This window comes from Macrosteles quadrilineatus, unplaced genomic scaffold (genome assembly GCF_028750875.1).
Source record: "Macrosteles quadrilineatus isolate MER2022 unplaced genomic scaffold, UCM_ALF_1.0 Scaffold_8__2_contigs__length_117827958, whole genome shotgun sequence".
Lineage (NCBI taxonomy): Eukaryota > Metazoa > Arthropoda > Insecta > Hemiptera > Cicadellidae > Macrosteles > Macrosteles quadrilineatus.
This window is the reverse complement of record NW_026542601.1, coordinates 52,461,822-52,486,839: the sequence shown is the minus strand read 5'-3', so window position 1 is coordinate 52,486,839 and position 25,018 is coordinate 52,461,822. Positions and strand designations below refer to the sequence as shown.

General features: G+C 34.7%; 1 protein-coding gene across 2 annotated transcripts; it reads left to right on the top strand.

Annotated features, from left to right (window-relative positions):
• Nucleotides 1-942: 942 nt before the first annotated feature.
• LOC128999336 (nucleoporin SEH1) lies at nt 943-23,698 on the top strand. 2 transcript variants are annotated; one of them, XM_054425773.1, is made up of 9 exons: nt 943-1,303; nt 3,334-3,490; nt 3,823-4,084; nt 6,164-6,244; nt 8,568-8,720; nt 9,308-9,456; nt 11,361-11,478; nt 20,411-20,512; nt 21,763-23,698. In XM_054425773.1, exons 1-9 carry the CDS (start codon nt 1,190-1,192, stop codon nt 21,872-21,874), a joined length of 1,248 nt encoding a protein of 415 aa, XP_054281748.1. In that variant the 5' UTR covers nt 943-1,189; the 3' UTR covers nt 21,875-23,698. The 2 variants fall into 2 exon arrangements, with proteins under 2 accessions (XP_054281748.1, XP_054281749.1); XM_054425774.1 differs by lacking the exons at nt 20,411-20,512; nt 21,763-23,698 and having other exon boundaries at nt 11,361-14,050.
• Nucleotides 23,699-25,018: the final 1,320 nt, after the last annotated feature.

Below are 25,018 nucleotides of genomic sequence, written 5' to 3'. Positions count from 1 at the left end.
ATAGTATTAAAATTAATTAAGTATCAATAACATGGACCTCTAACTTATTTCTTTTAAACATTTTATTAATGGTGGCTTTAGCTTTGGCCAAAGCTTGCTATTTTTTCCATGATACATCGTCCCCAATTGTTTTTGTATTTGTCCTCAGATTTTTGTTTTTTTACCCATGATTGAATTGAATTCATTGATAGAGATTGAACCAGGCTCCGATCCGATTCACACGCTTAATTAACTCACTCGCGATACGGAAAAGAAATCAAGAAAACATACTTTAACATAACATAGCTCGCCAATCGAAAACGCCGACTTCGCCATTGAGATATTCGCCCGTTCCGTGTTCTGTTGTTCTGTGTTCCGTTGTCTTTTTCCTTTTGCGTTTTGTTTTGTTGCCCTGTGTCAGTCAGCGGTGGGGCACACGGCAGATTTCTCAGGTACCGTTTGACGTCACTAACTGCTGACGTCACTAACTGCTGCGTCTGAAGAAACAGACAATTTTATAATTTTTCTATTATTAAATTAAACTGTCATAACCTAACCAAACTAACCAAACGTGCCGATAATGGAAAAATCGAATAAAAGGTTTACTAATCTAAAAAATAATTTTGTTCATAAAATGAAATTATAAATGCCTAAAATTGAATTTTATAATTATAAAATTAAACTGCCATAACGTAACCGAACTAACCAAACTTGCTGAAAATTGTTGTCAAAAAGTCATTGCTACCAGCGGGATTCGAACCCGAAATAATAGGATTAAGAGCCCGACACGCTATCCACTGCACCACCGAGGCCGTTGTCTTAATCCGTATCGTTGCGGTATTGGTGTTCCCTCAAAGTGACATCAGCAGTTAGTGACGTCAAACGGCACCTGAGAAATCTTCCGTGTGCCGTTTCGTGTCAGTCAGTGTGTCGGCGTCGGCTCAGCTCAGGTTTAGGTTAAGTAAACCAATTAATAGTCAAAGTGGTTGTTCTTAAATTACCTACTTAGTTAGTTGAGTTTTTACTACTTTTTTATTCATCATAATTTATTTATCTACAGGTTTTAAGTTGGATTAACACAATTTTATTTTATTAGTATTAAGTTAGCCTATAGCTTATTTATAAACTGAATTGTTCATTCTCATTGTCGGTTGGATCAAGGCGTGGATTTTGGATTACCTAGGCCTATTTTTAAGTTTTACATTGCATTATGATTTTTGAAGCCCATAGTATTAATGCCGAACACAAGGACCTAATACATGATGTTGCTTATGATTTCTATGGCCAAAGAATGGCTACGTGTTCTAGTGACCAATTTGTAAAGGTAAGGATTTTAAAATTTTATGCTGATTCAGTTTTATAATTTTTTTTTTTCTCTGGGTAGGCCTAGCCTAGGCCTAGGTGTAAAACTTACGGTACACTTATTTATAGATCATTTTAGGACTATTCATAAGTTAATTTTTTACTTAGGTCATTAAAACAGTAAACTTAGCCTAGACCTAGGCCTACATTTTACTACCTATAGGCTAGGCCTGCTCTATTTAGGCCCTACTTAAAGCCTAAAGTGTGCCCCTGTCTCAAAGAACATTAGTGTGAATCTGTTAATAGACCCTAACACACCAATAAATAGTGCACAGAGTGTTGCCTGATTGACTGGCGTAAATTATCATGTACAAACAGTCCAAAATTATCGTACAGTTTCAACTTATTTGGGGAAAAATTATCGCACACACAATATTTTTTTATAGGCCTACTAGCTGACCCGGCGAACTTCGTATCGCCTAAGTTATAGGTTTCCCCTAAGACAGACCAATGGAAAGAAAGTACCGTTACGTTTAATTTTCAAGATGATCTCGTTCGCATCGCTCAATCACGTCCTGGTTGAAGTTCGTTCGCTACGCTCACTCACCTTTGGATTGGAGCTCGTTCGCTACGCTCACTCACCTTTGGGTTGGAGCTCGTTCGCTGCGCTCACTTGCCTTCAGGTTAGCTCGTTCGCTACGCTAACTCGCCTCCAGGTTGAAGTTCGTTCGCTACGCTCACTCACCTTTGGGTTGGAGCTCGTTCGCTATACGCTCACTCACCTTTAGGTTGGAGCTCGTTCGCTGCGCTCACTTGCCTTCAGGTTAGCTCGTTCGCTACGCTAACTCGCCTCCAGGTTGAAGTTCGTTCGCTACGCTCACTCACCTTTTGGTTGCAAATTAGCTGTTGTCCTAAATGTAAAAGAAATAATAGTGCTGCACCCTGTTGGTAATCCTTGTAACTTTAATGCTATTGAACATCATAGAACAGAACCAACTTGTTTAATTGAAACAGCTGTTAAGATTCATTAATTCCATTTCTCATAAGGTTAACATGGGAAACTCCAGAGCCACTGGGGCGGAGCCCTTTTAAGAATTTCGAAACGGGAAATAGTTTACGTCCGATTCGCATACTTACAGAATTTACACACCAAATTTCATAACGATCGGTGAAGTCGTTCCGGAGGAGTTTGCAGACAAACACTGTGACACGAGAATTTTATATATTAGATTATGATATGTAAAACAAGCAAGTCGATGTTGAGATGACCAAAATTTAGCCTAACTATTTGTCTCTGCCGCCCACTGCTTTTTGCTCTACCAGTCTAAGTTACCACTGAGCTAAAACATATAAATTCTACTGGAGGCAGCACTATCACACACACACAGAATCTGCATCTGCTAGAAAAAAAGTTGAAACGCTGTAAAATGTTGTTATTTTGGTTCTCAACTAGAAAAATCAACCAGCTCATTGCTTTATTTCATTCTCCTACTGCCAATGTAGGTAAGTTAGGTACTGAAATTAAAGGTACAACGTACTCTACCCCTAATACAAATGGCGGCCAACTTCTCTCTAAATTCTCTTATAAGCACTTACGTTGGTAGCCAATGGGCCCTTTTTAACCACCAAAAAATAATCATACTTTATGTCAAAAAATCGTACACAATTTCAAAATTATCGTACAATTTTGCAAAATTATTTTTTATTGCAAAGGGGCAAAAGTATAGTGGGCCTACAAATACGATAATTATTGTTCACCTGGCGACAATTGAGTGCACATGCCTGTAAAAATCTATTGATGGTGTTGTTTTAGAGGAAAATATTTTTTCTTAGGGCCGCTCAGCGTAATACCTACCTATATGGTCATTGTCTGTTTAAGTAGGTGTATGGCTCTGGGGAGTGGGATTTTATGACAGGGATTTTTCCCTTTTCCGGGTAGGTATTTCTCCTATTTAGTCGGTAAGGAAACACATGCTAAACCCCTATTTTTGGGTTGAGGAATTCAAACTCATTGGGCTGCTTATGTCTTGAGTATCAATTATCTGCATCCAGGTTTGGGACAAAGACGAGCATGACAACTGGGTGTTAACTGCCACATGGAAGGCTCACAGCGGGTCAGTTTGGAAAGTCACCTGGGCTCATCCAGAATTCGGCCAAGTTCTTGCCACTTGCAGTTTTGATAGGACTGGCGCTATATGGGAGGAAATCGGTAAGGGTTATTTAAACTGTAAAACATATGTTGTCTCTGTGCTAATTCAATAATTTAAAAACACTCAGGAGCGGTTTAGATTTTTGACGTTCAGATTTTTGACTCTACTGTAATTGACCTTAAATGTTTGTGTAGGTACCGTAGCTAATTATAGCCTAGTAGAATCAGATGTTAAAGATTTGCAAAAAATTGTGGAACTTCCTCCGCTTAACACTTTAAAGAAAATATAAGCAGAATATTTTTGAGGAAAGGCGAACTCTTTTCTCTCTACAATCTAGCAATTTACAAATGTCTTATTCTATAGGCCTACTTAATCTATTCTATCGCTTCAGTTGGTGAAGGCACCACCCCGGGGGAGCGAGGACTTCGTCACTGGGTGCGCAGAACTAATCTAGTGGACTCACGCACGTCAGTGACAGACGTCAAGTTCGGGCCTAAGTCGCTGGGACTCGTGCTGGCGACATGTTCGGTTGACGGGGTCATTCGCATCTACGAGGCACCGGATGTGATGAACCTCAGTCAGTGGACTCTCCAGCATGAGGTCTCCTGCAAACTACCTGCCAGTTGTCTCACGTGGAGTCCGTCCTTCTCCAGGTAGGTACAATATGTACAAGGATTATTTATTTATTTCCATCCCTGGGTCATAAAGAGGCAACTGAACTTTACAATGTCCACTATAAGTAATTAATTTGTCTGCTGGTTTCGCTGCAGAAAATATTCTCTTTTGATACAAATTTAAAATTTTCTTTGGCCTATTCATTTTTTCTGTGTTTATTATTGAGTCAAATTGAAACTTCCCTACGATATGTTGGTACAGCTCTTGTCAAAATTAGGAAGTAAAGTAATTTCAGTAATTCTTAATCTTATATATTTAAAAAACTTGGTTTTTCTTTTCCGACTACGTTTGGCTCTTCTACCCGACCGAATTTCATGATTGAGGTCTCAAATTGAAGGTATGCACGCACAGATTTGCCATCAAGCATCGGCATATAATTTTCTATAGTATCACTCGGTTTATATGTAAACGAAATTTGTTCCCCATGTATTTCTTATGGGAGTTAAATTTGGTTTCTCTTTGCCAAGTTCGATTGGCTCTTCTACTCGACCGATTTTCATGATTAATGTCTCAAATTGAAGGGTATGCACGCACAGATTTGCCATCAAGCATAGGCATATATTTATCTATAATCCCACTTGGCATATACGTTTAAACAAAATTCGCTCCCCATGTATTTCTTATGGGAGTTAAATTTTGTTTCTCTTTGCCGAGTTCGTTTGGCTCTTCTACCCGACCGATTTTTATGATTGAGGCCTCAAATTGAAGTTATGCACGCACAGATTTGCCTTCTAGCATCGGCATGTATTTATATAGGTATAATCCCACTCGGCTTTCACGTTAACGAAATTTGCTCCCCATGTATTTCTCATGTGAGTTTAATTTGTTTTGTTTTTTTGAGATCATTTGGCTCTTCTACCCGACCGATTTTTATGATTGAGGTCTCAAATTGAAGGCATGCAAGCCAAGTTTTTTCATAAAGCATCGGCAAATATTTACCTACCGTACTGTATTATTCGACCAAAACTCATAATTTGATTTATTTTCTAATTCTTAATACAATTTAAGATGTACCTTCACCAGTTATAATTTTATAATCCTTGAAATATTTTAGTCTAAGAACCTTCTGTGAAATAGACCTACTGGCTTTCATCTAAACTAGGCCTATTATTTTTCAAATCGTACGAGTTTCAAGCTAACGCAAGGTGAAAACCAACATAAAAATTATTTGTCATTAGGTGATTGAAAATCACCAACTCCATGATTAAAAATTAATAGCTCCAGTAGCCTATTGGTAATGTTTTTCCATATGTTTTTTTCGGGGCGATGTCTACTTGTACCGGCGTCTAGTTGTACCTGCTGCATTTTGGTGACAGGCGTCTAGTTGTACCTCGTCCAAAGGTGTAGGTACAACTTGACGATGGTGCGGACGTCTAGTTGTACCTACGTCTAGTTGTCTCTACGTCTAGTTGTACCTCTTAAAAATCTACAGGTACAACTAGTCGCGTACGCCACCGTCTACTTGTACCTCATACGTCTGCGTCTACTTGTACCTACGACTACTTGTACCTACGACTAGTTGTACCTACAGCTAGTTGTATATCCCATTCAACTTGTCACCAGTTTAAGGGATTTATTTTATTTCTTTAAAAATCATACAATCTTACAACAATTTTTTATAAACAACTTGCTTCAAAAGCCAGGACAATTTGGCTTGTCTGCAGCTCATTGAGAAACCCCTGTTCTAGTAGGCCTACCTAGTTATAAGTAGGCTACAGATTCCTCCAGCTTTAGAAATTCCTTCCCGCTAAGATAATTTTGAATTTAATTAGGCCTGCTATAAAATACAGTAAACGGCTGTTGTTCTACTGCTTCTTCAATGGGTCTAAGATTTACTAGAACACCTTTAACAGATTTTAACAATTATTATACTTCACTAATGTGTAACTTCTTTGTTATCTATAGATATGAACATGTTTAGTGATATTTTATTTAATGTAATTTGACAATGCCTATTCCTATGTACAACTTGGTCAATGGCAATAAACTTTCTTATTCTTATTCTTATTCTTTTAACTAAATTTTGTTAATTCTTATTGTAATTTTTATTTTTACAGACGTCATCCACCCATGATAGCCGTCGGAAGTGACGATAGCAATCCAAACACCGGTAGTAAAGTGCTGCTCTTTGAATACAGGTTGGTCATTTTTTTTTTTAGTTAATTCGTATATAATAATATACGAATGAACTAAAAACAATGTGTTCATATAATCTGAAACATTTTAAATATATTTTGTAACTAATAAACTTAAAAAAATAGAGTTTTTATGACAATGTAGTTCCCTGCTGTGATAGTAAAAGGTGATGCTATTTTAAAACGTTTTTATTAGCTCGCTTTATTGTCCGGTACAAATTTTGAAATCAATTTTATACTAACTTCCCGACTTGAGACAGAGACTTAAAACTTGAAACATAGCTCACACATGGAAGACAATGCAATATTATATCATTTAATTTTCATATTTCCCTTGGGCTACGCCCCATGGCCTTGTTTTTATTAAATCGCTTTCTTGCAAATTTTTATACTTCCTGATGAGCTAGAGACTTGAAATTTGAAACATAGCTCATAAATAGATGACAATTCAATATTATATTATTTAATTTTCATATTACCCTTGGACTACGCCCCATGGGCTTGTTTTTATTAGCTCGCTTTCTTACAAATTTTGATATCAATTTTAAACAAAGTTCCCGATGAGCTAGAAACTTGAAACATAGCTGACAAATGGATGACAATGCAATATTAGCCTATATAATTTAATTTTCATATTTCCCTTGGGCTACGCCCCTTTGGCTTCCAAATTTTCCATGTTTACATTTTAAAAGAATGTAAACATATAAATTAATTTCAGTCAGCTGTAAATACTTAAATTTGAATGTTAGAAGAGCAGAGGTTAAGAGGTACAGGTTCTGCTCCCGAGATCTAAAAATATAAAACAATCATTTCAAAGTAAAGATAAAACATCTGATTACAGATAATAAGGTTTTGGGTTTTGGTTATGTATTAAGAGGCTATATAAATTGATTTAACATATTTACTCATTAAAGACTAAAAACTAGAAAATAATTTATAAATAAAAATACTTTTTAAAAATGCCACGTTTTTAAACATACTAAAAAGTATAAAATAATTTTTAAAATGTTGAAAGAATAAATACTTGTAAGATTTAAAACGAAAAACGTGGGGCGCATGCAATAGATCATAATAGTTCAATAGGTGAAGTTAATTGTAAATCAGCATGCGCCCCACGTTTTTCGTTTTAAATCTTACAAGTATTTATTCTTTCAACATTTTAAAAATTATTTTATACTTTTTAGTATGTTTAAAAACGTGGCATTTTTAAAAAGTATTTTTATTTATAAATTATTCTATGTAAATTTGAAAAAGCTTGAAAAATTTTTCTCAGTTTTAGCGAATTTCCCTATAGAGAAGTAGCTATTACCGTAGGTGGCATGGTAAGACCTAGGCCCGGGATCGATTTACTTTTTCATTTTGATGTCCCCAGAGACCAAAAACACCATTTGTTCAAATTTTGTATCTATATCTATCTATCAATATTATAAAGAAGAGGTGGTCTGTCCATCTGTATGTTTGTATGAGATAAACTCAAAAACTACTGATCCGACTGGGCTCAAAGTGGGAAAAAATAAAGCTACAGATCCGAGGATACATATTCCCGCTTTGTTATTGACCTAGGACTCTGCCCTGCGGGCTTTCAAAGTTCTGTTAGAGTTTTAAAAGTAATAATTGATAGCAATTTTTTACACTAATTTTGTTCAACCCTGTGTACAGTATATGAATTTCAACGGATGGTCCCTTTAAGGGAAATTAGCTAAAAGGCTGCCAACCTCTTAAAACAAATACCTAAACGTATTTTTCTATCTCTAAGTTTTACGAAGAGTTTGTGTTTTTTTTCTAATTAAAAATAAAAATGTCAGGCAATAATGCCACTGTCCTACTTAGTAGTGTAGTTAAATAAAAAAATACTCCTGACGCAGCAAACCTACAGGCTAAGAAAATTTCCATTCCTGAATTGATTTTCAAATAAATCTATTAAAACGGATTAACGTACCTAGGTTTGCTGCTACAGGTAGGCTAATAAAGTGTGGTTTTAAGGAAAATATTAATACCCTAGTAAAATTTGCTGAGTTTGATCAAAATAGATCCATAAACAAGCAAACTACAACAGTTTACACGTTCTCCATATGAAAGTTCTCTTACAGTCTTCTTCTATTTATTATTGGTTCATATGTATTCATTTTTACAATTTCTCTTTTGTGCTTAAAAACATTTGTACCAAACAAAAGTTAGTATTGTAGTATGATTTATTCATGTTTTATACACAGCTACTCTCCATAAAAAAAAACGTATGTACAAATATGTCTAATGGGATAATCAAAACAAAAGACCAAATCGGTCCCAGGTTAAGGTCTGCTGCAATATGTTATGTGTTGTGTAGTGAGAACTCACGTCGCTGGACTAAGACAGACTCTGTGGCCAGTGTGTGTGATGCTGTTCACGACATCACCTTTGCTCCCAATCTGGGCCGCAGCTACCATCTGCTGGCCGTCGCCACCAAGGACGTCCGGATACTCATGCTGAAACCTCGCCAGTAAGTGACTACCACTTCCATCAAGAGGCTTTTCTAGCTACCAAAATACGGCTGCATCTTTCGGCCCCAACTGAACACACGAGGGTCATGTACAGGCGTTTTCTATGAGACTAGCTCAAAATTCTCAATTCCACAGCTGTATCTGGCAGCTGAAAAGGAGATCCTGCCTTAATTTATAGCTATTAAGGACGTCCGCACACTTTGTACCCTATTGACTTGGATATTTACTAACTTTATCTAGCCTATGTTTTCAACTAAATTGTGCTGAACACGACCAAGGAGAAAAAATCATTGAATGTTCAATTTGTCTTGGGTCTTTAATTATTTGATTTGATTTATTGACTAAGCTGACCTTAGAATACTGCTTCTTATTGCCTTACTTAATACTTTTCGATGAAATGGCGACCATACAAAGTATAGGTATTTTTTTTTACCCTCTGTCCTTACTTTAAGCTCTTTACTTTTGTGTGAGCAATGGGAGAATAGTGCTCACTAACATGATAAAACATATCTAAACTTGGATTCAGGTTTTACTACTAGATGTCTACCACTATCTACCCAGCTGTTAAAGATTTGACGTTTTTTAGGGATGGACCAGGCAATGGGCCTAGGTTTGAGATTCAAGTAGCTGCCCAGTTTGAGGACCACTATTGCACAGTATGGAGAGTGTGTTGGAACATAACTGGCACTATACTGGCGTCTTCAGGCGACGATGGTTGTGTCAGATTGTGGAAATGTGAGTAGCTAGGTTAGGTAGACAAGAAATAGGCCTAGAACTTACCTCACTATCACCTAAATCAACGGTGTAACAGTGGTCAAGGTCTTCACTAGGCCTGCATCAATCACACCAGCCTCATGTAATTGGCCCTGTTTTTTTTTATAGGTCGCCTATAAACAAATTGTAGTTTTCTTTATGATATGGCCCCAAGTCCACATGATTGTTATCCAGCTCATCCTTGCTCTCACTAAACATCAACAGTCTGTCCACTTCAGAACTACGAAGACTTTCCATTTTATAACTCACACACAACACATTTCAAGATCGCAAACATACTGTAGACCCTACTGCTGACAACAATAATGATACGCGTAAGAAAACAATCAATAGGCTATAAACATTAACATGCAACCAATACAGTACAGTAGAGCCCCTTTTAACCGACCTCGTATTAACCGATAATCGGATTATCCGCCTTTGATCGTAAAATAATACAGTTTGTTTTAACCAACCTTGCTTTGAGAGCAGCTCGGTTTAATTGCCGCTTTCTATGAATCTCGGCATTTCCGCTCCCACGCTGGGCGATGAGAACTGAACCATACGCTTATCTCCACAGGATATGACTAATAATAAGTTATTTTGTGTTGATCACAAAAAATATAGCATAGCCTATTGTCAGTTTGTCATCATTAATAGTAGCTCGAGCACATCTGATCTGATTTATTATCTGAGCGGCAAATTTATAACATCATAAAATGCGTTACGATTTTGAGAACTGATTATCTTATCGCCGGAGTAAACAAACAACGCAACTTGTAGGGAGGGCTGGGAAGGGGGGTTAATAACTCCAAGGTCAAGATAGTTTTTGTGTCTCCCTCCAGTGAGAGGCTATAAATAAACGTCCTGTCTTGTAACAAAATGGTCGCTTGTATCTTTAAATGTTGACAAAAGGTTCTGTACTGTATTACGATGTATTTGGAAAGAATTATTAATAACTATGTACTAAAGTTATTAAAATATGCATTTTTTTGACTCTTGCATAGTATTATAATATATTCCACTGAAAGTAGACCTATTTGACTTAACCGTGTTTTGTGTTTATTTGAGACTTTTCTATCAATATGAAAAAGGAGACAAGAGTAGTTTATTTTATAAATAATGCAAGTATGACTTCAAAATAATGATTATATAATTCCAAATGAATATCACTTCATTATGTTATGATTTTAGGGATTGCCCGTTTTATCCGACCTTTTGAATTATCCGACCTAGGTCCGGTCCCATTAGGGTCGGTTAAGAGGTATAAAAAGAGGGTCGGTTAAGTCAACTATAAAAAACTAAATTGTCAACATGTAGAAATAATGTTTATAATAGGCATTATAATTCATCAATTCCATGATACTTCTTAGCGAGGACATTGTGTTTGAAAAATGCAATTTTTTCACTAAGGAAAACATTTTATGTTTTTTTATTTCCCTAACTAAAACCATAGATAAATCGTACTCCCTAAGTCGATTTCTCATCCTTATGGAACGAACAGCTTAAGACAATTTTATTGTTAGTTCTGTACGGTGTACTGTAGAGGTTGTGTTTTGTTTTCAATTTGTTTCTTGTTATTTCAGTCATTTTAAACCTCGTTTAGCCAAATAATACAATGTATTCATAAAAAAATACTAGTCAAAATCAAGAAATTAACCCTAAAATAATAGATACTAGCGCCCAGTGTCACCGTCCATGAACTAGACTTGAAAAACTAGCTTCAAAATTTACAATGGAAGAAGTCTAGTTGTGTTGGTTAGTCTATGCTAAAACTGTTGCAAAAAAGAATCTGTACACATTAGAGAATGTAAACAAAGTGATCTCCTTTGATCTAGCAGATTTTCAGGGAACTACGTGCTTTTACAATGCAGAACTTGTTACAGGTAATCATATGAACAGCTGGAAGTGTGTTAGTGTATTGAAAGGCGACGGGACGCAAGCACAGAACGCTGAGTCAACTGCGACCTCCACGGTTGTTCCTCACTCCTCGTCTAACGCAAGGTATTTCAAACTCGGCACTATCAGTCACCCAAACCAGGTGCCGTGGCACTAAACTCACACTGTCACTTATTTTTACTATATATTTTATTGGCATTTAGAATCACATAAAAAATACATTTTGTAAACACAGGAAGTCTTTCCTTCGAGGTAGTACCATTGGCTATGGATGAAATTTGATAGATATTTAATTCCTATGGTTGTAGCTAGTTTTAGGAAAGAAATTAACACAGTAGAATTGAGTCACCGACAGAGGAGAAAAGAATTTATTTAAAAAAATTAATTCATCTGCCTTAAAAAATAAGGCTGCCAATGACACAGAAAAAATTGTACACATAAGATATTGAAGGATTATGCAGCTATAAGACTGATTAATTTTGTTGTTTGCCATATAGATGATTTCTCATTATGGTCAATGAACCTCTTAATGTTTCATGAATAATAATTTTCAAAAAGGATCTGTCCAAATCATATTTGTTTCCAAAAGTTCACAAAAATTTTTGATAATGTTCCTCTAGAACCAATAAACAATCCAATCACCTCAATTTTCAAAATTTTAAAATTTTGCTTGAAATATTCAAAGGTAGAATCATAAATTTTTTATTTTCTTCATTTACTTCGTTAGGTTGGCTGTACTGATGTTTATTGTACTGACTAGTGTCAAATATGCCAAATTTTGTAGTTAACAAAGCCTAACTGAAAGAACAACTTATTATTGTAAGCTATATCATCATCATGTTCAATGAACTATCTCAGTAGCAACAAAAAAAAAAACATTGGAAATTAAATTTTTTGTTTTATCACACTCTTTAAGTAGCTCACTCAACTATGTTTCTTTAAAAAAAAAAACAGGCTACAGCTGATTGATTGATAATGGATGGGAAAACGTACCTCAAAGCATTGACCATGAAGTTGTATTAATAGTCAAAGCCTAAAGTCAATAGTATTTTATGGATACAATACTCTTCATTTCCATCTATGAGTCATATAAGTTCATATTCCCTATGATTTCACTTATGTAAAAAATATTAGTTTTAGTTTAGAGCCATCGACATGCTTTTAATTTAATGTCATTAATCTTTAAAGTTATTTTGTTTAAATTGTTAATAGCTCTTACCATACCTATGTAAACGTTATTTACCATTCAAATGTGCATTTACCATTTTTACTTTCAACCTATCACAATTAAAAATAAAAAAGTCAATTGTTTTAATCATTTTTAAGTTGTGGACTTGTGTGCAATTTAAAATTATAACTGTGACACATTTTGATTAATAGGTAACTTTAATTAAAATTGTACAGCTTTGTTGATGAAATTTTAAAGTGATAGTTATAAATATTTTATTTAGTATATCCTGATAAATCTACTATTTTATTTCATAGGAACTTTTTTTACTGTTTTGGATTGTCATGCTCGTAAATTAACTCACAATACTTTATTTCTTGAAACTTTTAATTTTATCTTGAAAGGCTAATTTTATATAGTTATGGCTTTTTATTAATCGTAGATGTTTATTGTAGGATTTAAATAATACCTAATCATTGATGTTAATATATTATTATCAAAATTAATAATTAATTTTCAATACTATGTATTTGCATGGTTTTATTTAGAAATATTATGTAAACACTTTGTTAACGTCTTAGGTTATATTTAAAACATGATTACCATAACTGGCTGTCTTGTTTTGTGATTTGTCTGGACAAATTACCTATAGAATTTTAACTCTTGATTAAGATTTAACCCTTCAGTAGTAATGAGATAGGCTACTATAAAATTTTTAGTAACATTTTTTAGGTAGGCTAAAGATTTTTATCTATTCTAAACTATGATCTGAAGTGATATAAAATTCTTTAATTGTTTTTATGGATACAGGTTAGAACAATATTGTGGAAAACTTTGGATTTTAATTTGTCAATCGAGAGCTTTGTAGATACTTGTATACCTCGAAACAAGACTTTTTGTTTCCTTATTTACCATTTAACCTAGTCATGAAAGTATTCATAAACTGGATGAAGTTTGGTTGGTATTTTATGTGTCAGGAAAGTGTAAGGCATCAAACTTAACCCTTTGAGCTCCAGAATAGTAACCAACTATCTATATTAGTAAAACTCAACAAAAACTTCAGCATATCCGCTGTGTTGTAAGCCAGGATTGCTAGAAGAGGTAAAGAACAATTCTTTGTGGGTCGGACCTCAAATCAAACTGTTGCTACAGTCATAAGACGGGACATGATTAGTAGCCATAGATTAATCACTGATTCATGGAGTAACTGATTAAGGGTATCATGGAGTTCAAAGGGTTAACGTAATTATTTATTATAGTAAAATGTTCACCATTTTGTCCAAACCTTATAATTTTACAATGCAAGTTTACTAACAGTTTTGTACTATTCAGAATCACTGCCATTCACAAACATTTTCTATGAGTTTATAAATAGTACGATAGTGTGTATTACAATTTGATAGAATATTTGACTTATATTTGTATTATGTTTAAATTTCAATACAGTAGATTGACTTAGTGTTTTAATTTGAGTATGTTAATTAATTAATAAATGATTTTTTTCTCATCTGACGTTATTTTTAATTCCAACTAACCCTCTTCTAACATGATGTTTAGCATAATTTAGAGGATAAGAAAAAAATTATTTGATTTCAATAGAAAATCATTTAAAGTAGAATCTCATATTTATAGTTGAAATACATTTTTTAAACATGGAATATGATTTTAAACCTTCATAATTGTTTTCACAGAATTAAAAATAATGTCAGGTAGAGCATACGGTTAGACCATAATCTTTTTAGTTTGTTTTATTGCAAAACATGTTTTGGTAGACAAACATTTGTAATACATCTTAAAACTACTTCTTGCTGCTTTTGTGCTTTGCATTGGGAAAAGGACACCAAAGTGAATAATGTGGTTCTTTAGAGATGCTTGATGAGATAATGACACAATCATCATTGATTTTAGAATCAAAACTTAATTTTAATGCTTTGTTTGATAAAATTGAATTCCTTAGTCTTCCTAGTACTTTGTATAAATATCGCAAACTATATGATTTTATTTGAAAGCAAATACCTACCTACTTTTCCCTACTTATATTTGAAGTCAATAGATTCAAGATAACCGGACATCATATTGTTATGTAGCAATCAAATCAGTTACAGTACTTTGTTACTTGATATTCATGTCACATGAAATAGTTATGTTATATCATAACTATCAGAATCATTCAGTTGTTGCCTCTTTACCTGCAGCTCACACCAACTTCAAAGCTAGCATAAAGAAAAAATACAAAACTTGTGTTCCTCATTTGCGCTACATAGGTTTGGTGTAATATTACAACAGTATATATAATAAGGTACTTTCCTGTTAAAGGGAACATTCATTATTATTATCGATGATTTTTTCTCGATATATCGATATTAACATATTAAAACATTCAGCTGACAAACTACGATAAATAAATATTGTTCAGAATCAACAAACATTAATGTAAAAAGATCAGGGCTGTGCGAATCCAGAAATTTCGGTTCGAATCCGAATCCGAATCATAGCTGTACAGATTTTATCGAATCCGGATCGAATCCGAATATTTTAATTAATCCCGAGTCGAATCTGGGTCGAATCCGAATCTCAAATTTACAGCCATTATCGAACCCGGATCGAATCCGAATCTGAAATTTAAAGCTGTTATCGAATCCGAATATTTAAACCTGTTCAGAGTCAAATCCGAATCCGAGGAAAGTCAGCAGTACCAATTTTCACATTTTTAGACCACATTTTCTGGGGCTGAAATAACTTAGGGAATTGCTTAAAAAAATTCTTGAAATGGGCCAAATAAAAAAGTTATAAAATTTAGGCCTACCTATTTGAAGTTTTGAAACTAAAGAATTGGGCATTAGTTAGGCCTACCACCTAGGCCTAAGTTACTCGCTAAAAGTGATGGACTACCAATTTGTGTAGTCTAAAACATAGGCCCAGCCTATTATACACCTCGGTGTTAATCCTCCAAACAAGCCTATGTCTGCATTACTATTACAAGTAACAACTCACACTGTGAGGTTAAGTTTACTGATAGTCAAGATAGGGTTCAAATGCGACCTACACTAATGTGCCTAAAGCCTAACACCAAGTTGGTCAGGTTCCTAACATGAACCAGTCAACAGCAAATCGGAGTGCACAAGTAGTTTTTTAGTGTCTAAAAAATTATATTGAAAATTATATTCAATCAGAATCTAGTAAATTTGAATACCGAATCCCAACTCGGATCTATTTCCAAGAGATTTGAATATCGAATCCGAACCCGGATCTTTTACCAGTAAATTCGAATATCGATTCCGAATCCGAATCAAGTTAGAAACAGTAGATTCGTTTTTCGAACTATTCGCACAGCCCTGAAAAAGATATTGAAATCAAAATGTTCTAAACTAACCTAACAAAACTAACCAAACTTGATGTAACATTTAAAAACTCCGTTTAATATTCTCCAATCGCCTTTTCTGTTATCAAACAGAATTTTTAAATGGTACAGCAAGTTTGGTTGGTTATGTTAGGTTAGCTTAGAACAGTTTCATTTCTTAATCCATATAGACTATATTTTAGCCTATTAGCCTAAAGATCAGCTGTCAATTTGTAATGTATCGTAAAGGAAAACAAAAATATCGATATATCGAGAGAAAAAAATTATCGATCATAATGAATGTTCCCCTTAACAGGAAAGTACCTATAATAATAATATAATAGGTTTGGAATATTAAAGTGTGTTCATAAGAATAACAGGCAATTGGCAACTGTGGCCAGTGGGACGGAGTCCAATTAGAGTTTCAAAATTGAAGTACAGTAATCCTTATGTTCATCTTTGGAATATTTTCTTTGTTCCTTAACACGTTCAGTGCGGCAGGCATTCCAACAGGCGCTCGCCAATGGCGACAAGGCCCGGGCGAAGCCCCGGCGCGGTACCGTAACAGCGAACGCAATTGGCATTCAAATATTTCAATCTGACGAATTACAATAGAGCAGCGGCGATTGTACTACGTTAGCCCGAGATTGGACATAGTTCCCTAAAATACCCAAACGGAGCAGCACTGCCTGGATCAGTAGTCAGTGGCTTTGTAATATGGCTTAAAGAGAGAAAATCCCTGAAACCGGGACAAAAGCATTGTCAGACGGGATTTTACGGGAAATTTTAGTACCAACCTACACCAAAATAAAGCTCACATTCTAAGCTACAGGCTAGCAAAGATTTTAACGTTCCCCGGCAATGGCTGAGCTCATACTGAACTAATGTGGTGGGGGTTGCGTAACTACATCAATTGATGTAGGCCACTCGTGGCGCGACTACATCAATTGATGTAGTCAGCACTGAACGTGTTAAATAATTCTAGCTCAATTAATTGGTCCAGTAGTTTTTTTAGATGGGCTATCAGACTGACAACAAATAGTCATACTTTCCCATTTAAAATACCTCTATATTTTAAAGCTTTGATCTAAAATCACTTACAGCAACCTACTTTTAACCAATTGGATACATTCTTAAACCAATGAGTTGAAGTAAAACGGCAACTTTGTCCATCAGTAGGAAAGGTTTTGAGGTGAAATTGGGGGATAATTTCCACACTAATAAGAATCTAGTCACCATCGCATCTTACGTTAGATACCATTACCATTATTACCAACCATCGAGGCTATTGAAAACTAAGAGGTTTTGGGCCTCATCAAAATTCACCTACATTAAAATTTGTTTCTATCACCTGCCTCTACTGGAGACCCCAGTCTGGAGATTTTTTCTTACTCCAACATTAGAGGCAACAATGAAACCTTATTTAACTAAATCATTACATCATATTAATTATATACAGAAGCTCAGCTTGAATAAAGCTCAATGCTGAAGCTTTTTTTAAGCTAAGCTTGATAGAAAGTTGTAGGCTCTCTAAGGGCGGGTTTCTGATTCAGGTATTAGTGCTAGTCTTAGACTAAAGCTCATTTTAGTACTGGACTAAGAAAAATATCTTTCTGATTCGAGTACTTATAAGTCAGCGACTATTAGTCAAGAACTAGTTTTTAAGTCTGGACTAAAGAAATTATGCTTTAGTCCACGGACTAAAACATGCTAGATTTTAATCCTGCATAGGGGTAGGATTAATTTTAGTCGTCCACTTTTAACCTAAGCCATTTTTGTGTGTTAAAGTTTAATGTGATTATAGATTACATTGATTATCATGATTTTTACCGTTTTCGTGGGCCGCGAATTCGTCGTGAGCGGAAAAACAATCCATTTGATGACTTAAGTGAGGTTGAATTCAAGGATAGATATAGATTTTTAAAAAACTCTGTAATAGAACTAATTGAATTGGTAATGCCTAGTTTGAAAGGCACTTCCACAAGGGGAACTAGGTTACCTTTGTGGAAGAAAGTGTTGGTAGCGTTGCGCTTTTTTGCAAGTGGGGCACTTTTGCGGGAAGCCGGCGATCTAATATTTCAGAATCATCGGCATGCCGCTATGTGCCTAAAGTGGCATTGGCAATATGCCGTGAATTGAGGAAAGACTACATCAAGAGCTTTTACTCCCACCCAAAACCTCTAATTCCCACTGGTCCCCTAAGTTAAATGGTACAGGTTATTGCTGATATATATGAAATTGTAGGGGTCAAAAGGAAGCCTCGACAACAAAAAAGTCATTTGAGAAAGTTAGTTTTGGTGTCTAGGAACAGTTTAAACACGTCTTATAGAACATTTTAGGTGATTGGGAGAACAAGGATTGGTGCTGATGAAAAGCAAAACTTAGTTTAGAGTAGTTTATTAGACAGTGTGTAAAGAGACTTCCGTAACTTATCTGTTGTCAAGAACAACCGAATGAAATAATTGATTAGGTATTCGATATTTTGATTATTTCATTGTTTTTTTTTTTTTTAAGGCTAGGGTAGGCCAGTAAGTTAGTAGGCCTACCGGTAATTTATGACTCCCTGTTGAAATTACCTGAGCATTATTGCAATAAGCCTATTCAAACTATGGCTGCACTTTACTTTACGTCCTACACTCATTGGAATGAAAATATTGATCGATATATTGATTATTCGATTAGTTATATCATTTAGTTAGTTACGTAAGGTTAACCTAACCTAATTAACCAAACGATATATCGAATGAAACAATCGAATAACCGATATCTTAATTCGAAGGAGTGTAGGACGTAAAGTGCAGCCAAAAGAAATAGGATGAAACACCAATCCTACCTTTAAAACACCTTTAAAATTTTACGATACAACTAGTTTTTTAACAATAATAAAATATATTACAATGATAAATGAATTAAAACAGAAATAAACCTCAAAACCAATGTGTTTGACTGAGATCGTTGTTTGTTTACTTTTTCAGAGCAGTCAGCAGTGCCATAGACTAACCAACGTATGTTTTATCTATGGCAGTGCGCACATCAAACTGACAGTGTTGCCAGCACGGCGGCACAAATTACCCTACATTTCCCTTGAAAATCATGAGCTCTTTTAATCTCTGACTAAACTAAGTACCCGCTTTAAATTAGTCCGTGTGTCCTTAATCCTTGACTCAGAAAGTGAATTTTTAGTACATGACTAATTTTAATCCATGACTAGCCTAGTTCTGGACTTATAAATCCCTGACTCAGAAACCCGCCCTACGCCTACAATGACCTATGGACTCAAATTCTCTTTGGTAAACTAGCTGAACCCAATCCATTTTCAAAAACTCCTTAAGCTGGGTTTTCCTAGACGCGGAGTCGGCCAGCGGAGAGCGGACAACGGAGAGCGGAATTGAAATTAACATGGCATTCCGCTCCGCTGCTAGGAAAACAGTAACATTAAATTACCTAAGACCAGCTGAGTCCGCTCTCCGCGTTCCTCTCTCCGCTGGCCGACTACGCGCCTAGGAAAACCCGGCTTTAAAATCAACAGTGTCATTTCGTAATAAGAACAATCTGACACTGGTCAATGTCTTTTATTGAATTTCCCAAATAGAGAATAAGCTGTTACCGTAGGTGTCATGGTAAGACCTGGATCCAGGCTGATTAACTTCCTATTGACGTCCCCAGAGGCTAAAAACACCATCCTTTTAAATTTATTAATTTACATATGTCTGTTAGCACAATAATTTGAGCAAAAATCTTACAATTTCGATGAAATTTGGTACAAACGAGTAAACCTACATTTATTCTAACGAGTTCACAAACCAGCATGATTGGACTATGAGAACAAGGGTTTATAGGATGTTTTATGAGGTAAAAATTATTGGGTTTCCCATATTTGACTTAAAAAACATAACAAATCAAATCTATTTTGCAACATTTCTATTTTGCAATTTCTAGCCAAAGTAATTTGTTGAGCTGTTAAAAACAAATAATTTTGTATTTTTAAGTGTTTTTACATAGTTATTAGTTATGTAATGGAGAATATTTAAAAATTGTAAATTTAAAATTGCAACGTTATTCTTATTGAGAATAAGTAAACTCTCATAGTTTGCTTGTTTATGGACATATTTTGATCAAACTTGTCAAATTTATTTTATACTAAGCTATTAATATTTTACCAAGAAACACACTTTATTACCCTCCCTGTAGCGGCAAACCTAGGTGCTTGTTTAACCTAATGTTATTTAAATAGATTTGAGTGAAAATCAATTCAGGCAAATGGAAGTTTGCTTAGTCTGCAGGATTGCTGCTGCGGGTATGTATATATTTTTTTTGCTTGTGTCTAGCCAGTGGCATGGTCCAAATCCATTAAAGTTTTGTGGATGGTAATTGACCCGTCCCAATAGACTAGAAACACCCCCTAATGCCTTTGATTGCATTGAATAATTTTAAAAATCTCAATATATTGTTGCTATTACCTGCAGATACCCAGTGTTATCAATTATTGTTGGTTGAAATAAAACAAATAAGAAATATTTTCCCCACAGGACAAGCAAATGGCAACCAGCAGTAATCAAAGGTCGTTTCACAAAGACTACATGGGTCGGTTCCGATCCTGCCCCTCCTCCTCACAAGACTGTGTCCAAAAAGTAAGTTTCACCACCACCTAATAAACTGAACTTACAAACTCAATATGATAAATGGCTTGGTAAAATATATCAACTTCGGTTGGGAACAATCAATACAGTCTTAAGATTTCTCAATCTTTTAACGAGGTCAAACGTAACTGACGTAGTCTTGAACTAACAAAATGCTAAAAAATGTATTGCTCACTAAAGCTCAATGTAATGAAGTTTCATGGTGTTCATTATATTGAGGTTGCACTCTGCGAGGGTTCAGTAGTGTAGTCATAAATGTTCCAGTGTGGGAATGCTCACTGTTGTCTTACCATGTATGTTCTTTGGAAAAAGTGTGAGTGTGAACGCCGTTCCTGCCTCACAGGGTTGTATGTAAATTAACATCTCCTGTTGCAGCAGAGTAAGCTATTTACAATCTGACATTATCCCTGTGGTATATACCTTATCCTTTGCAATTCTAGCCGGTTCCTCCCCCTTATGCATACACTTCCTGGCAATGAATTTCAGTTGGGGATTTTCCCATCCTACAGAAACCTGATCACAAAACGTAATTCATACTTGGGATTTTCTCTCACATAGCTGTCATTTATACAGGGTGTTTATAAAAAAACTTTACAATTTCAAACAACCATAACACCTTTATCTTTCCACATAAAGCTATGAAATAAACAATGAAAGTTTAGAAAATCATTTCAAGTTTTCACACCATAACATGTACTTTCTCAATGTTTGGTTAATATATACAACAAACTGTTCACAATCAGAAAAACTTAAATAATTTTTTACATTACAGGATTGTGTGATAATTCAATTAATGGCTTAAAATACCTCGTCAACAATCAACACATTTAGTAACTACATGTCAAGGATTATTTGTCAATACTGGTTTTAGCTATTATTAGTCAGAAAAATTCCAATTGAAGAACTGTGAAGTTTTGGGAGAAAAGAGCACTTGCCTAAGGATTACATGAAGGAATATGGAATAGATGCACAACTAACTTACCCAAGGAAAGGGTTCCAAGCAGTTAACAGCACAAAAAGTTCACAACACAATTAATTTGATATTTTTCCCCACGAGGGGTTCTTCTGCCAGGCTAAGACTACACTACTTCCTTCTTAAGAAGCTTCTAGGGTGAGTTAGTTGTGTATCTATTCCTTATATTCCTTAACCTGTGCTGTAGTTGTATTTTTATGTTTGTGAAACTAATGTAGTTCTTGAAGAATGTACAATAAAGATGGTTAAGTGTGCATTGTTTCTGCAGGTCAGGGGACATATCCAGCGGAGGGATGTTGACCAAGTGGCAAGCCTCCATCACATCTGGACTTATCTCAACATCCCCTCCCGTAGATAAGACCCGCACTCCAAAAAAGTGAAGTCACATCGTACATTTTAATTCTTGTACAGTATTTCACATTTCTTCAGTATTACGCCAAGATCTGTATTTGTTTTTAGTAATGTACTTACAACAGTTTTTATTAGGAATAATTCCAACCGGTGGTCATAAACAGACTTCAATTCACAATGTTTTAAGTGTTTAGTGTTTTGATTAGGATTTAAAAGGTGGTTTAAGATTATTAAAGTTTACATTATGATTGATTCACAATCTGCACAGTAGAACCAGTCGTATCAGGCCAGCTCTGGACCAAAACTAGGACGGAGAATGATGCTGTAGAACAAATCAAACTATTATTTAAAAAATCAACACTAATTGACACTAATTCATTCAATTCATCCTAATTCATGCATTAATTCGGGTAAAAAGCTGCAATTTTTTTCTGGATTTATAAAAAAAATTAATTTTAATAAAGCCTATCTTGGTGCTACTCACTGAATCAGTGAGGATAGTATAATAGATAAACATAGATTGTTTGTACGTATATTAGCTATACTATACTGCAAAGTGCAAGGCATAGACTGAGAAGTTCCCAACAAGCCTAAGTTGACTTTTTGTTATTAGTGTCAGAAAACCATTTTGTTTTTAAAATTTCGAGAAGCGGCTGGATATATTAAGGACTGTCAGCCAAGGCTGGATATGAGGGGTTCTACTGTACCACAAATTCCTTCTATCAATTATGTTTTCTATTAGTGAGTTACATTCCCTATAAGCAAAGTACTTGTACATTTTATCGCAATCCTCAACAATCTATTGGTTCCTTTTGTTCAGTATTTACTAGTTGTTATTTATTTAGTATCAATTTAGCTGTAAACACTATATACTTGAGTAGGCAGGTAACGTTAAAATTTCACACTTCAAATTTGATCTAACCTCTCAGAAAAAGGAAATCGACGATGGGATATTGCTTCAGCGGTCATGATGGTGGCTTCTTCTTTCAAGCATTGAATTAGCCTATTTCAGCTGTGTTAAGGAAATCAACAATAGGATAAGCTTATACAGTAAATTGGTCATTAATTTACCTGTGCTGACATCTTCAAATTGACTTAACTGTTACTCTGTCCACTTATTTATTGTGTCTATGGTTAATGGATTTAGATTTATTAGTTTTGTAAAATAGTATAAATGTGAATCCCTGTGATATATTCTCTACTTGAAGACTGGTTCTATAATATTGTTATGTATCCGAAGGAGGCTAATATTCATGACATCCTGTGTGATCTGATATAAACAGCGCAGAATTGTTTCAAAATCAGCTGTCTCTGCCACTTGCCTGGCTATTTACTTGCATATCACATCAGCGGCCATCATAGATAGCTTCTTACATGTATTCAACTGTTTCAACTGTGTCAAAAAAAATGTTTGTGTATAAAACACATTTTCTATGTATGCTGGTGCTCCGAGCCCAGTTTTTAGCAAATACCACGGCATCCGACTAGTGTTTTAGCCATCCGAGTAGCAAGCTTGAACGATGTGAAATTGTTCCGAGCTGCTGTGGCCAGTACAGCTGGCTGATAGTCTTGGAGGACTTAAGGATTGAGTTTAAATAGTATTATGAATTTAAGTAGAGCCTACACAAAATGACAAATATGCCATAACATAATTATTGTCACACACTTTACAGTATTATATTTCAAAACTTAATTATTATTTTTTATCCGTAAAAATAAAATATGTGTCAGTATCTCTTTGAATAGTTACAGCATACCTACTGCAACGTTGCGTATCATTATGAATACCTTGGCCTGGATGAAGTCAAACAGTATAGACATTTTGCCAACAATGGGCCAATAAAAAAGGTTAACTAAAATTAGGGATGGACGAGATTGGATTTTTAGTTCGAGACAAGACGAGATTTTTTATTCCTCATAAAATTTCGAGACGAGATCGAGACGGGATTTCCTTTCTCATACACAACAGGAAATGCACGTTCGGAATTTTTACCTGATTTTGTAAGATTGTTAGATGACTGTTTAAATACAAAAATAATGATAATAGGCAAGAATATTTACAATCTTTTATAAAAAAACATCAGCATAACATTTTTTTATTAATCACGCCTAACATATTAAAAATGCCTACGATTAGGAAACATAGTGATATCAGTTAGGATAGAGTTCAACTTATCCTAAAATAAAATAAATCTTAAAATAAAATCTCTATTTTTATAAAATAGTTACTTGTTTTGACTTTTTTATAGTAATAAAACATTCCTCACACTGCTAACACTTAGAAAAACTTCTCAAATGTTATTAAAATAATTAAAGTAATATTTACATTTAAAGAATTAATTAAATAAGAACGCCTTCGCAAAGGAAACGCAACTACAACACGCTCCTGTATTGCGGGCATTGCATTGACTTTCTGCAGGCGTTTTTAATTTTTTTTTTTTTTTTTTTTTAATTCTTGTCTCGATAAAAATCTCGGCCAAAAAGAAATCTCGTCTCGTGTAACGAGATTTAAAATTTCCCGAAATTTCGAGACTTGACCATCCCTAACTAAAATAATGGTAGAATCTGTGAACCCTGGTGATAAAAGGTATTATAGTTTATACTGTATTTAAAAACTGTTATCTACATACTTAAATAGTTTATTGAAATGTGCAATTTGCACATAGGTACCATCATAATGCCCTTTGGCATACATATGTAAAATTGTTAATGATTAGTGTTTTTACTTGTCAAGATCACACAAAAAGTTATAATAATATCAACTATTCAACTTTTAGAAAACCTTTTTATTTTCAAAGGCAATAATTCTATTTGTCTTACTATTTTTAGGATCGGCTATTTGTTAATCTGATAAGATATAAATATTCATTATAATTTATTCATTAAAACTGTGTGTTGCTCAAATCTTACTAAATTTTTTTTTAAATAGCTGATTAGATTTGTTATTTATTACTCTTTTACGTAAAGATTTAATGCTTGACAATATGTCCTGTCATTAATACATATGATAAGTAAGTCAATAAATTAATTTACATCAGCATAGATTAGTTTAAAGTTTTTTAAATATGACATTTGTTACTGGTTTTAAAATGTGTGCGCTTCACTACTTACCCTCTCTTTCGCGTTTCTTAGAAGCTTTGGTTTCCAGTTTACCTGAGAAAATCAAGGGGTGG

What these genes read in the sequence shown, in the direction of transcription:
- LOC128999336 (XM_054425773.1), top strand. Translation starts at nt 1,190, where the DNA reads ATGATTTTTGAAGCCCATAGTATTAATGCCGAACACAAGGACCTAATA. An exon ending in CGCTATATGGGAGGAAATCG is followed by an intron (nt 3,491 to 3,822) that starts GTAAGGGTTATT and finishes CTATCGCTTCAG; the next exon opens with TTGGTGAAGGCACCACCCCG. An exon ending in CACTCCTCGTCTAACGCAAG is followed by an intron (nt 11,479 to 20,410) that starts GTATTTCAAACT and finishes TTTTCCCCACAG; the next exon opens with GACAAGCAAATGGCAACCAG.